Source organism: Oncorhynchus keta, chromosome 27, assembly GCF_023373465.1.
Source record: "Oncorhynchus keta strain PuntledgeMale-10-30-2019 chromosome 27, Oket_V2, whole genome shotgun sequence".
Classification (NCBI taxonomy): domain Eukaryota; kingdom Metazoa; phylum Chordata; class Actinopteri; order Salmoniformes; family Salmonidae; genus Oncorhynchus; species Oncorhynchus keta.
The window spans coordinates 38,545,767-38,560,378 of NC_068447.1; the positions used below are offsets into that span (position 1 = coordinate 38,545,767).

General features: G+C 45.2%; 1 protein-coding gene across 2 annotated transcripts in view; it reads left to right on the forward strand.

Moving 5' to 3' along the window:
* LOC118359977 (tyrosine-protein phosphatase non-receptor type 12-like) overlaps nucleotides 1-14,612 on the forward strand; it is a 19,438-nt gene continuing 4,826 nt past the window's right edge. The window contains exons 1-14 of one of the 2 annotated variants that reach the window (XM_035738944.2): nucleotides 1-561; nucleotides 2,476-2,584; nucleotides 2,706-2,782; nucleotides 2,892-2,987; nucleotides 3,245-3,283; nucleotides 4,031-4,102; nucleotides 4,481-4,540; nucleotides 4,825-4,967; nucleotides 8,053-8,119; nucleotides 8,294-8,371; nucleotides 8,817-8,909; nucleotides 9,211-9,326; nucleotides 13,399-14,171; nucleotides 14,269-14,400. In XM_035738944.2, coding sequence (XP_035594837.2) covers nucleotides 436-561; nucleotides 2,476-2,584; nucleotides 2,706-2,782; nucleotides 2,892-2,987; nucleotides 3,245-3,283; nucleotides 4,031-4,102; nucleotides 4,481-4,540; nucleotides 4,825-4,967; nucleotides 8,053-8,119; nucleotides 8,294-8,371; nucleotides 8,817-8,909; nucleotides 9,211-9,326; nucleotides 13,399-14,171; nucleotides 14,269-14,400 — 1,981 coding nt within the window. In that variant the 5' untranslated portion in view covers nucleotides 1-435. The remainder of the gene's footprint in view (nucleotides 562-2,475; nucleotides 2,585-2,705; nucleotides 2,783-2,891; nucleotides 2,988-3,244; nucleotides 3,284-4,030; nucleotides 4,103-4,480; nucleotides 4,541-4,824; nucleotides 4,968-8,052; nucleotides 8,120-8,293; nucleotides 8,372-8,816; nucleotides 8,910-9,210; nucleotides 9,327-13,398; nucleotides 14,172-14,268; nucleotides 14,401-14,612) is intronic. The other variant, XM_035738945.2, reaches the window with a different exon arrangement.

Here is a 14,612-nt window from a genome sequence, read left to right on the forward strand (position 1 = left end):
CTGTTCAAGCATGTGTGTATGTATGTGCGTACATGTGTCAGTACATCTATGTCTATCTTCGTTTCTATCTCTCTGTGTCTATGTCTGCCTCTCTCTCTTTCCCTCACACACACCGTGCTGAGGTGCTTCCTGAACAGGGCTCGCTCTAGGACCCAGTGAGAGAGAGACTAGGGGGCGCGGTGATATTTTTAATCTGACCACAGAGCCTGTTAACTCGCTGCTGCTGTTTCCTCGAAACTGAAGACAGCTCTGACAGAAGTGCCTTGTGCCTTTTAGCATAGTTCTTCATCCTCAGTGTGATACTAACCGCTGTATGGTAGTACCCCAGGCCGCTTGGAGCAGAGACACCCCCAGGTCCCAGACAGCGGGCCCCCCCTTCATATGGCCCCGTGGCCCTGTGTGTCCTGACATGCCAGGCAGCAGCAGCAGCAGCACATGCCAAGCCCCAACAGGCCAGCCATGGAGCAGCAAGCCTGGATACTGAGGGGCTTCCTGGCTCAAGTGGAGAGCAAGGAGGCTGAGGTGGAGGAGGCGGAGAGTGGCTTCACCGGGGAGTTCTTGGTGAGTTATTCTCTTTATTTGATCACTCTGTTACAGGGGGACTCCTCTCTCAGACACGGGACGGGTTCCGAGCTGTTTCACTTCATCAACAAGTGGATTAACTCTGTTGGCGTTGGAGTGGTGCGGTCTTTACCTCTGCTGTGATGTCTAAGCTTAGAGAGCACTGTGTGTGTGTGTTTGTTTGGATGTGAGTGTGGGCGGACATAGAGTGCTGTTGTGAGAAGCCAAACTGTTTCATTCCACTGGACAGAACTCTGTCAATGTCCCAAGAAGAATTGTACAAAAGAATGTCATGCTCAGAGGAGAGACATACTATTTACTGTATGTTGTGCTATTTCTGTATGGGTTGTCAGTCAATCCCCAACGACTGCTTATTAGCTTCCTCTTACTGCACTGCTGCCTGTTTCTAAAGGCCCCCATACAAGGAAGGAGATCTACAGGCAAATGCAATGTTATTGATGTAGAACGAGCCCCCCACCACCACCCACCCTGCACACACACACACACACACACACACACACACACACACACACACACACACACACACACACACACACACACACACACACACACACACACACACACACACACACACACACACACACACACACGCGCGCTTAAACACACACACGCAGACAAATACACACATACGCGAACACACGCGCGCACAGACACACAGACACGCACACACACACACACAGTGACTGACGGACGCTTGCGCTACAAATGCAAATGGATATGACAGAAGCCTGTTAGTAGGGCCAAGTGAAGCAGTGTATACACAGTGACATCAATCACCGGTGCACTTCAACTAAAACTCTGTGGTAACACTGTTTGGATAGTCCATCTGTGGATGCTCGACCCGCTATTAGTAACATTTCAACTAACTACTAGCCCTAGCTCTAACCCGAACCCTTACCCTTATTCTAAACCTAACCGTAATCTTATCAAGCAGTTTCCTATCAACAGATAGTTTGTTGACAGTATGACAATCTGCAGTGCATCTACATATGGAAAATCTGGACTGTCCAGATAAAGTCTGACCAACGCCGTCTCGGGCCACCCCATGGTCCTGTTCACATGGATGGCATCACCTGTGGACCATCGCCATGGTGAGGAGTGACACCTCTGTGACTGAGGGTGTTGGGCCTACTCTCCTCTCCTCTCTCTCCGCACGCCGCCCTGCTTGTGTCATACCCCTGCCGTCCTGACCACCCGGGGGAACAGAGCTCACATCACTTCCTTGAGGAACAAAAAGAGCTCTATGGTCTGCAGGGTGCAGATGTCTGCTCCCGGCCTGCTCTGCATCAGCCTTGTGTTCGGGCCGTCTGTGAGAACTGGGCCTGAACAAAAAGACCAGTGTGTTTGAGATACAGAGGACCAGGAAGGGACACTCTGGGGCTTTATTTGGAGTGTCACTCATTCACTACTAATTGGAATGGAGTCACTGATGACTGGAAGTTCTCTCTTAGTCTATGGCTAGGGCTGTTTCCAGGAAGCTAATGTCTGTACGTTTGAGCCATGCCAGATAAAAAGCTTTGGCAGTAGTAGTGGTGTCACAGTGTTACCCACAGAGTGTACAGGGTGTGACTATAACACTGAATTTAGCTCTGGGGAGGAGTGACAACTTATTGCAGTTCAACTGTCTCTCCTCTCTATTAACACTGAAGAGAACTGTAAATGCAAACCATGGTGGGCAGGTACTAGACTCAGACATGGGAACTGTGACAACGGCAACCTCATTGTCGATGGCTACTTGCTTCCAGTTCCCCAGAGGAACAAGGTCATTAGACACCCTCACATTTAGCCACATAGATTGAAGCGTTAGCCAGACTGGGATAAACCCTTCCCTCCTTCACATGCACACATACGTGTTGGGTTCTCTAATATTTGCCTCACTTCCCTCTGTTGCAGAGGCTCAAACGCCAGTCCACCAAGTACCGCACTGACAAAACCTACCCCACAAAGATAGCAGATAAGCAGGAGAACGTGAAGAAGAACCGATACAAGGATATTGTTCCCTGTAAGTCAGCTTTTACCGTTACAGTCTAATGCAGTGGTTTGAAGTGGTATATTTATGCAGTCCTCATTATAACCTTTCACTACTACATCTCACTACAATCAGCGTCCTCATTTCCCTTCAGTTGACCACAGCAGAGTGAAACTGTCCCTCACCACCTCCAAGAACGATAATGACTACATCAATGCCAGCTTCATCAAGGTAGGGTGATGGGACTTTGTCCTGGTATACTAGACTGTACAATAGAAGAGTATTTGCAGCAGAGTCCCAGGTGGACGAGTGTGTGACACTGTGCTCTGCGTACCCCCAGGGAGTGTCAGGGGCCAGGGCCTACATTGCCACCCAGGGCCCTCTTCCCCACACAGTGCTGGACTTCTGGAGGATGCTCTGGGAGTACGACACAGAGGTACAACTCTGTCTCTGTGTGTGTCTCTCTCGCTCTCTCTCTCTCTCTCTCTCTCTCTCCCCCTGTCTCTCTTTCTCTCTGTGTGTGTCTCTCTCTCCCCCTGTCTCTCTGTCTCTCTCTCTCTCCCCCTGTCTCTCTGTGTGTCTCTCTCTCTCTCTCTCCCCCTGTCTCTGTGTGTGTCTCTCTCTCCCCCTGTCTCTCTTTCTCTGGTGGGTTTGGTATACTGATGGACTGATGGTGAGCTTGTCTTCTAACAGGTCATAGTGATGGTTTGCAGGGAGTTTGAGATGGGCAGGGTAAGTCACTCTCTATGCTCATGTACACTATACATTTCTCTATTATTACACTCAGTGGTGGAAAAAGTACCCAATTGTCATACTTGAGTAAAAGATACCTTAATAGAAAATGACTAAAGTAAAAGTGAAAGTCACCCAGTAAAATTCGACTGGCGTAAAAGTCTAACAGTATTTGGTTTTAATATACTTAAGTATCAAAAGTAAATGTGATTGCTAAAATATACTTAAGTATCAAAAGTAAAAGTATGAATAATAAAAAAAATCCTTATATTAAGCAAACGACACAATTTTCTTGTGTTTTTTAAATTTACGGATAGCCTGGGGCACACTCTAACACTCAGACATAATTTACAAACTAAGCATTTGTGTTTAGTGAGTGAACCAGATCAGAGGCAGTAGGATGACCAGGGATGTTGTCTTGATAAGTGTGTGAATTTAACAATTTTCTGTCCTGCTAAGCGTTCAAAATGTAATGAGTACATTTGGGTGTCAGGGAAACTGTATGGGGTAAATAAATACATTATTTTCTTTAGGAATGTAGTGAAGTAAAAGTTGTCAAAAATATAAATAGTAAAGTAAAGTACAGATACCCCAAAAAAACTACTTAAGAGGTACTTTAAAGTATTTTTACTTAAGTACTTTACACCACTGCTTACACTGCATTTCATAGTAAAATACTGTGTTATTAAAATGGTCGGTGTTGTGGCTTTATGCGCATTGAAGACTGTGTGTGTTACTCTTTTGTAGAAAAAGTGTGAGCGCTACTGGCCAAAGAAACAAGAGGAACCTTTTGTGTGTGACCCGTTTACTATTTACTGCGTGAGTAGTAGGCTACTTCCTCTCTCTTTCTCGCTCTCTGACCACTTCCTGATTTGGTTGGCCAAATGGCCTCTTAACCATAACTAGGTTATCTACACTGCAGTGATCAGTTGTCATGAATGGTAGATGAATGCAACCTTTGAAAATCCAGATACATTCACTTAAAAAATATGTTGATGTGCTTAGTATTTTTTTGCTATGGGATTCTAATTTCTAGGGTTCTCCTCAAACATGCCTGAAATATGCCTAAACATTGATAATCACTTGTGTCAAGTAAATGTAGTATACTAATGTCATTCTCAGGTTAAAAAGACTAACCTCTGCAGGTTTTCTGTGTGAAAATAATGCTAAACTGCCAAACTGTGTGTTTGTGTACAGGACTCAGAGGAGAGTAAAGGAGACTATGTGAGCAGGAACCTAAGAGTGACCTACCGCAATGTAAGCACTGTTTATACCCTTACTATAAACTGAAATGCAGCTTTAATTAGAAACTATCATGGATAGAATCTGAGGACATAAATGCTTAAAAACGCAAAGTTGTGATGGAATATTTTGTGGGTGGAATTGTAGTACACTTTGGTGCCGAGCATGTCAGCAATAAATCCCCTCAAGACTAACATCACATGAGGTAGGGGTAAACAGGAAGCCCCGTGTGAGTACACAGGTCTCCTGGTGTGTCTCCCTGTCTGTGTTAACATTGAACTTTGTTGTTTGTCCCTTAGTGGAGTCGTACCCTGAGACAGCTGCACTATATCAACTGGCCGGACCACGGGGTCCCAGACACCATCCCTCCCATCCTGGAGCTCCTGCAGGAGATGAGAGCTTACCAGGCCCATGAGGATGTACCCATCTGTATCCACTGCAGGTCAGCTCTTCAACCCCCCTACTTCAAGTTAACTGTGTACTGTGTGTATGAATCATTGTCTGATACGGAGAGTCAATAAACCATCGCAAAGCACGGAAAGTTAGGTTCCCTTTGCATCTAATGCTAGGCAGTCATATATCTCTATGATGCTGTGGTGTCCTTTCTCATGAAATGGTAATTGTTCTGTAGGTGGAACACATTTTTGTGGGTCCCCTGCTGTAGACCCCTTTATGCTCAGGCACCTCCCTCTTCTCTTAGACACACAGACAGGAAGTGTTCGTGGGCGGATGGCCGTCAGGCGACAGTGGGTGTTACAACAAACACTCGTATATCTTTTCCTTTTCTCTGACTGTCTCTGGCCATGGTTACAGCTAACACATGAACTCAAAAGTACTTAGCACTGCATGCTAAGCCAGTGAAAAGGTAACAGAGTGTAAGTCCGTTGCTTATCTGAGGGCCTAGTGGTGGTGATGTGTTTTTCAACCCTGTCCTCCTTTAATAACTCTGTTGACTGACTTTCATGAGTAAGACACGAGAGAGAGAACAGCGCTTTTTTCCATACTATGACCACAGTGACACACGGAAATTCCATCGGTGGTGACAGGCCTCCTCTTTGAAAGTTGCACAACGTGTTTGTCATAGGCTTGAGTCAAGTGTTGCATGACACTCCAGAAAGGAGACTCAACAGATAAATCCTCAAATGCATCAAGAGTTTTCCACAAGACATGCTATCCCCTCTCTCTGTTCTCTATAATAAGACTATGATAGACCCTCTTTAGCAACCTGTATTAGGGCCAATTGCGAGAGATGATTTACCCCAGTCAGATGGCATTACACTTCAGTAGTCAGTGTATAGAAGTGTCCGTGTGCCAGGCTGACATCCAGGCGTGGTTTACAGGAGGCATCACAGATAGATGAACCACCAGGAACGGAATGTTCAGTCATAGGCATCAGGCATGCCCGTGCCATAAGACCCACGCTCTCCTCTCTACTCAGTCAGTTAACCCACAGGCAGGTTTGAGGATAGGAAAGTATTACCGTATGAAATGACAGATCTGCTTACACACGTTTTCCTTGGAACAGTTCACTCTCCACGGGAGACTGGGCTGCCCTCATATCACCTACAGTTGAAGTCGGAAGTTTACATACACCGTAGCCAAGTACATTTAAGCTCAGTTTTTCCACCGTTCCTGACATTTAATCCTAGGAAAAATTCCCTGTCTTAGGTCAGTTAGGATCACCACTTTATTTTAAGAATGTGAAATGTCAGAATAATAGTAACGAGAATTATTTCTTTCAGCTTTTATTTCTTTCATCACATTCCCAGAGGGTCAGAAGTTTAAGTACACTCAATTAGTATTTGGTAGCATTGCCTTTAAATTGTTTAACTTGGGTCAAACATTCCGGGTAGCCTTCCACAAGCTTCCCACAATAAGTTGGGTGAAATTTGGCCCATTCTTGCTGATAGAGCTGGTGTAACTGAGTCAGGTTTTTCAGTTCTGCCCACAAATTTTCTATAGAATTGAGGTCAGGGCTTTGTGATGGCCACTCCTATACCTTGACTTTGTAAGTATGCTTGGGGTCATTGTCCATTTGTAAGACCCATTTGCAACCAAGCTTTAACTTCCTGACTGATGTCTTGAGATGTTGCTTCAATACAAACACACAATTTCCTCCCTCATGATGCCATCTATTTTGTGAAGTGCACCAGTCCCTCCTGCAGCAAAGCACCCCCACAACATGATGCTGACATGATGCTGCCACCCCCATGCTTCATGGTTGGGATGGTGTTCTTTGGCTTGCAAGCCTCCCCCTTTTTCCTCCAAAAATAACAATGGTCATTATGACCAAACAATTCTATTTTTGTTTCATCAGACCAGAGGACATTTCTCAAGGTACGATCTTTGTCCCCATTGTGCAGTTGCAAACCGTAGTCTGGCTTTTTTTATGGCAGTTTTGGAGCAGTGGATTCTTCCTTGCTGAGCGGGCTTTCAGGTTATGTCGATATAGGACTCGTTTTACTGTGGATATAGAGACTTTTGTACCTGTTTCCTCCAGCATCTTCACAAGGTCATTTGCTGTTGTTCTGGGATTGATTTGCACTTTTCGCATCAAAGTACGTTCATCTCTAGGAGACAGAACGCGTCTCCTTCCTGAGCGTTATGACAGCTGCGTGGTCCCATGGTGTTTATACTTGCGTAATATTGTTTGTACAGATGAACGTGGTACTTTCAGGTGTTTGGAAATTGTTCCCAAGGATGAACCAGACTTGTGGAGGTCTACAATTTGTTTTCTGAGGTCTTGGCTGATTTCTTTAGATTTTCCCATGATGTCAAGCAAAGAGGCACTGAGTTTGAAGGTAGGCCTTGAAGTACATCCACAAGTACACCTCCAATTGACTCAAATGATGTCAATTAGCCTATCAGACGCTTCTAAAGTCATGACAACATTTTCTGGAATTTTCCAAGTCGTTTAAAGGCACAGTCAACTTAGTGTATGTAAACTTCTGACCGACTGGAATTGTGATACAGTGAATTATAAGTGAACTATTCTGTCTGTAAACAATTGTTGGAAAAATGACTTGTGTCATGCACAAAGTCGATGTCCTGACCGACTTGCCAAAACTATAGTTTGTTAACAAGAAATTTGTGGAGTGGTTGAAAAACAAGTTTTAATGACTCCAACCTAAGTGTATGTAAACTGACGACTTCAACTGTGCCTGGGCTGTTGAGTAGAGTCTGACGGTCTATCTGTCAGTTAGGCTGTGTGGGCCAGGAGCAGGAAGGACCAGGCCTGCAGGGACAGGCAGCAGAATATATGTGCCAGATCAGAGCTGACAGAGTTGACAGCCAGGGCGTTAATAGCAGCCTGCAGTGCAATGACTGCTCACACTGTGTACACTCACATACACTGCAGTTTGCAGGCTGGGGTGCTAAAGCGCTGTTACACATTAATAGCTCAGCAAGGCCTTTCATCACACTAGTTTGTACTGTCAACAACGAATGTATAGTGTACTTGTTTGTGGTTCTTAATTAATGTACTGTGTTTTACATTAACCTTGTTTTCTTCCTGTTTGTCCCCGCAGTGCTGGCTGTGGAAGAACAGGAGCACTGTGTGCCATCGACTACACCTGGAACCTGGTGAAAACACAGGTGAGATAATGGTACCTGCCCTACCCTATACAGTAACATCTCCTCCGAACCAGAGTGTGAGCAGAGGACCAAAGACTACTGTGTCGATGTCGTGCTGTACTGAAAGATACCGTTTCTGTAACTGTGTGTGTCACCTTACCGATCGTTACCGACGCCTTTTGTGTTCATTTCCAGCTGCTCACAGAAGAATTCAACATCTATGACCTGGTCAAAGACATGAGAACACAGAGGCCTTCTGTGGTTCAGACCAAGGTAGTGTTTTCGCTTAGAGTTCTTCGTAGGGCTTTTACGTATAACCACGTGTATAAACACATCCGTTGTGACAGGCTTCTTTTAGACCAAGTGTGTGTTTTCACTTCATAGTGCTCTTTTAGCGTAATCACATACAGCACATACAAACAGTGTGACATGCCTCTATCTGAGCTATTATCGCAAGGCTGTAGCTCAACATTATCTGATGCCAACCCAGTCGAAGCCTTAATCTGTAACAAGTAGAGCCACATATTTAGAGCAATCTCTAACGTTGGTAGCATCTCCCCACGTGCAATCTCCCCACGTGCAATCTCCCCACGTGCAATCTCCCCACTGCAATCTCTCATGACTATTTTGTTGGAATGCTTCACAATAATATCTTACTGTGGTAACTGATAAGGGATCGATTGAACACTAACAGAACTGGTTTTGTGTTTAACTACAGGAACAGTACGAGCTACTATACAGAACCATCAAGTTCCTGTTTGAGAAGTACCTGCAGTCCATGGCACCAGTCCCCCCTTCCTGTACAGAGGAGGTGAGACAGACAGCGTGTTTGAGGGGATCAGTTTGAGCAAGGCGAGGTGCAGAATCACTGATTTTGTTCACCTAATGAGTAGTTATTTGGGATGAAAGGTGATTTGTAGATCTGAGATTCTGTGCACAAGGACTCTTGCTAGGGGAACCAGGCTGGCTGTTTGGTCATGTGGTAGCAACAGTTAAACCACAGGCAGAGGAACACAGCAAAACAGACAGACTATGACCAGTGATCTGTGTTTTATGTAAATACTTTCTCAGTGGGAGAGTGATTAAGCGTGCAATTCTGTTAAACTGTTTAGGTGCCAGCGGCCCCCTCACCCCCTACAGCCAGTGACAGTGAGCTCTCTGACCTCAGTGAGGAGTCTGAAGCTGAACAGGAACCAGAACCTAAAATGGAACCACAGACAGAACACAGGTACCGCACAGTAAAGACTTTTCCCCCATCAACCATAGATCTGACAATTCATGTTTTTTTCATGATGCATTACTGTAAACCTTGAAGCATATCTCTATTGCAAAATACACGACATGACCAAAAGTATGTGCTCACTTGCTCGACGAACAACTCATTCCAAAATCATGGGCATTAATATGGAGTTGGTCCCCCCTTTGCTCCTATAACAGCCTCCACTCTTCTGGGAAGGCTTTCCACTAGATGTTGGAACATTGCTGCAGGGACTTGCTTCCATTCAGCCACGAGCATTAGTGAGATCGGGCACTGATGTTGGGAGATTAGGCCTGGCTCGCAGTCAGCTTTCCAATTCATCTCAAAGGTGTTTGATGAGGTCGAGGTCAGGGCTCTGTGCAGGCCAGTCATGTTCTTCCACACTGATCGCGACAAACCATTTCTGTATGGACCTTGCTTTGTGCACAAGGGCATTGTCATTCTGGAACAAGAAAAGGCCTTCCTCAAACTGTTTCCACAAAGATGGAAGCAAAGAATCATATAGAATGTAATTGTATGATATAACGTTAACATTTCCCTTTACTGGAACTTCCTCCTCCAGGTACAGGTAGCATTCTGCTGGCATCCGCCAGATGGCGTTTGGCGCCAGATGGCGTTTCCACTGCTCATGAGCCCAACGGCGGCCAGCTTCACACCACTCTAGCCAATGCTTGTCATTGTGCATGGTGATCTTCAGAAACCCATTTCATGAAGCTCCCGACGAACAGTTATTGTGCTATCTTTGCTTCCAGAGGAAGTTTGGAACTTGGTAGTGAGTGTTGCAACCGAGGACAGAGCATTTTTACACGCTACACACTTCAGCACTCGCTGATCCAGTTCTGTGAGCTTCGGGGGCCTAACACTTCACAGCTGGGCTGTTGTTTCTCCGAGATGTTTCCATTTCACAATAACAGCACTTACAGTTGACCGGAACAGCTCTAGCTGGGCAGAAATTGTTAAACTGACCTGTTGGAAAGGTGGCATCCTATGACAGACCCACTTTGAAATTCACTGAGCTCTTCAGTAAGGCTATTCTAGTGCCAATGTTAAGCTATGGAGATTACGTGGTTGTGTGCTCGATTTTATACACCTGTCAGCAACGGGTGTGGCTGAAATAGTAAAATCCACTCATTTGAAAGGGGTGTCCACATACTTTTGTATGTACAATGCATTCGGAAAATATTCAGACCCCGTGACTTTTTCCACATTTTGTTAAGTTACAGCAATATTTTAAAATGGATTAAATAAAAAATGTCTTCATCAATCTACACAAAATATCCCATAATAACAAAGCAACAACAGGTTGATAGAAAGTTTGCAAAAAAAAAACTTTACATACAGTTGAAGTTGTCAGATTACATACACTTAGGTTGTCACACTTAGGAGTCATTAAAACCATTTTTTTCAGCCACTCCACAAATTTCTTGTTAACAAACTATAGTTTTAGCAAATCAGTTAGGACTTCTAATTTGTGCATGACACAAGTCATTTTTTCAACAATTGTTGACAGACAGATTATTTCACTTATAATTCACTGTATCACAATTCCAGTGGGTCAAAAGTTTACATACACTAAATTGACTGTGCCTTTAAACAGCTTGGAAAATTCCAGAAAATGTCATGACTTTAGAAGCTTCTGATAGGCTAATTGACATAATTTGAGTCAATTGGAGGTGTACTTGTGGATGTACTTCAAGGCCGACCTTCAAACTCAGTGCCTCTTTGCTTGACATCATGGGAAAATCAAAAGAAATCAGTCAAGACCTCAGAAAACAAATTGTAGACCTCCACAAGTCTGGTTCATCCTTGGGAACAATTTCCAAACTCCTGAAGGTACCACGTTCATCTGTACAAACAATAGTACGCAAGTATAAACACCATGGGACCACGCAGCTGTCATACCGCTCAGGAAGGAGACGTGTTCTGTCTCCTAGAGATGAACGTTCTTTGATGCGAAAAGTGCAAATCAATCCCAGAACAACAACAAAGGACCTTGTGAAGATTTTGGAGGAAACAGGTATGAAAGTATCTATATCCACAGTAAAACAAGTCCTATATCGACATAACCTGAAAGGCCGCTCAGCAAGGAAGAAGCCACTGCTCCAAAACCGCCATAAAAAAGCCAGACTACGGTTTGCAACTGCACAATGGGGACAAAGATCGTACTTTTGGGAGAAATGTCCTCTGGTCTAATGAAACAAAAATAGAACTGTTTGGCCATAATAACCATCGTTATGTTTGGATGAAAAGGGGGGAGGCTTGCAAGCCGAAGAATACCATCCCAAACGTGAAGCACGGGGGTGGCAGAATCATGTTGTGGGGGTGCTTTGCTGCAGGAGGGACTGGTGCACTTCACAAAATAGATGGCATCATGAGGGAGGAAATTGTGTGTTTGTATTGAAGCAACATCTCAAGACATCAGTCAGGAAGTTAAAGCTTGGTCGCTAATGGGTCTTCCAAATGGACAATGACCCCCAAGCATACTTCCAAAGTTGTGGCAAAATGGCTTAAGGACAACACAGTCAAGTTATAGGAGTGGCCATCACAAAGCCCTGACCTCAATCCTACAGAGTATTTGTGGGCAGAACTGAAAAAGCATGTGCGAGCAAGGAGGCCTACAAACCTGACTCAGTTATACCTGCTCTGTCTGTAGGAATGAGCCAAAATTCACCCAACTTATTGTGGGAAGCTTGTGGAAGGCTACCCGAAATGTTTGACTTAAATTAAACAATTTAAAGGCAATGCTACAAAATACTAATTGAGTGTATGTAAACTTCTGACTCACTGGGAATGTGACGAAAGAAATAAAAGCTGAAATAAATCAGTCTCGTTACTATTATTCTGACATTTTACATTCTTAAAATAAAGTGGTGATCCTAACTGACCTAAGACAGGGAATTTTTACTAGGATTAAATGTCAGGAATTGTGAAAAACTGAGTTTAAATGTATTTGGCTACGGTGTATGTAAACTTCTGACTTCAACTGGAAGTATTCAGACCCTTTGCTATGAGACTCGATATTGAGCTCAGGTGCATTTAGTTCCCATTGATTATCCTTGAGATGTTTCTACAACTTGATTGGATTCCACCTGTAGTGAATTCAATTGATTGTACATTATTTTGAAAGGCACACACCTGTCTATTTAGGGTCCCACAGTTGACAGTGCATGTCAGTGCAACAACCAAGCCAAAGGAATTGTCCGTAGAGCTTTGAGACAGTATTGTGTCAAGGCAGCAGCATTTACAGTCCCCAAGACCACAGTAGCTTCCATCATTCTAAAATGGAAGAAGTTTGGAACCACCAAGACTCTTTCTTGAGCTGGCCATAAGGCCAAAATGAGCAATCGGGGGATAAGGGCCATGGTCTGGGAGGTGACCAAGAACCCCACACGTTCCTCTGTGGAGATGGGAGAACCTTCTAGAAGGACAACCATCTCTGCAGAACTCCACCAATCAGGCCTTTATCGTGGTGGCCAGACGGAAGCCACTCCTCAGTAAAAGGCACATGACAGCCCACCTGGAGTTTGCCAAAAGGCACCTAAAGCACTCTCAGATCATGAGAAACAAGATTCTCTGGTCTGGTGAAACCAATAATGAATTCTTTGGCCTGAATGCCAAGCGTCACGTCTGGAGGAAACCTGTCACAATTCCTACGGTGAATCATGGTGGTGGCAGCATCATGCTGTGGGGATGTTTTTCAGGAGCAGGGACTGGGAGACTAGTCAGGGTCGAGGGAAAGATGAACAGAGCAAAGTACAGAGAGATCCTTGATGAAAACCTGCTCCAGAATGCTCAGAACCTCAGACTGGGGTGAAGGGGTATTGGGTATTTGTCATTATGGGGTATTGTGAGGAAGAAAATAAACAATTCATTTTAGAATAAGGCTGTAATGTAACAAAATGTGGAAAAAGTTAAGGGGTCTGAATACTTTCCGAATGCACTGCATATCACAATAGCCAATTAGGGTTCTCACGCATAGAGAAAAATGACTCCAGTGGCCTTACTTCAATAAAATGTCTGGATAACTCCTATTTTGTTCCAGGCACACAGAGAGCGAGGAGCCTGGTGGGATATCCAATCACGGCATACCAGTGGCCTTCTTTGACCCAGAAGTGCATGTTGACCCACTGTGTGACGCGGCTAAGTGCTCCCCCTCAGCCATCCTCAATGCTCTGAGAGCTAGGGACAGCCAGCGGGAACAGCAGAACTCCCTACAAACACAGACTGTGAACCAGAAACCACAACCCTGCAAGAAACAGCCCAATAACATGGCCGTCAATCAGAGACCACCATACCCGCTACCGACACAGCCTAATTACCAGAGACCTTATTTCCTACACACACAGCCTGCTAACCTGCCCACCAGCCAGGACCTGAGGCAAGAGCCCAGCACCAGTATCCCCATCATAACCCCTCAGGCAATCAGGCCTCAGGAGTTCTCTCAGATAGCCATGGAGAAAGAGAAGTTGGAGATGGATAGAGAGATCACCCCACTGGAAATACCAGTGCTTCCTGTGGACTTATTCTCCAACTCCCTCTGTCTCACCATGGAGGACCCCTACTTTGGGCCTGACTCACCCCTGGCTGCTCAGGATCCCAAAGGGTCTGATGATGAGGAGGAGCAGGCTCCACTGAGCCAGTGGACAGAGAACCCCTGTTTCAACGGACCCAGCCTGACCCTTAACAGCCAGCGGATGGAGCTGCCGGCCCTCACCACCACCAATGCTGCCCTGGGTGCAGTTTCTTCAGATGAAGACAGTCCACCTCCATTACCTGAGAGAACTGCTGAATCATATGTACTGGCTGCTGGTGCAGGTAAATTTTGACATGCTTCCTGTTTAAAATGTGGGATTAACATATTCCAACAAAATATTTGGAGGGCTAAAAAGAAATATCTTCCTGTGCCCCTCAGAGCACTTGGATAACATCTCTAAACCTAAGATGTTAGAAATCATCCTCCCTTCTAATGCTGAAGCTGAGGCCCTCAGGGGGGGGAATGGTGAGTGGAGGAATGGTGAGCGGAGGAATGGTGAGCGGAGGAATGGTGAGTGGAGGAATGGTGAGCGGAGGAATGGTGAGTGGCGGAATGGTGAGTGGCGGAATGGTGAGCGAGGAATGGTGAGTGGAGGAATGGTGAGCGGAGGAATGGTGAGAGGAGGAATGGTGAGTGGAGGAATGGTGAGCGGAGGAATGGTGAGCGGAGGAGTGGTGAGCGGAGGAATGGTGAGCGGAGGAATGGTGAGCGGAGGAATGGTG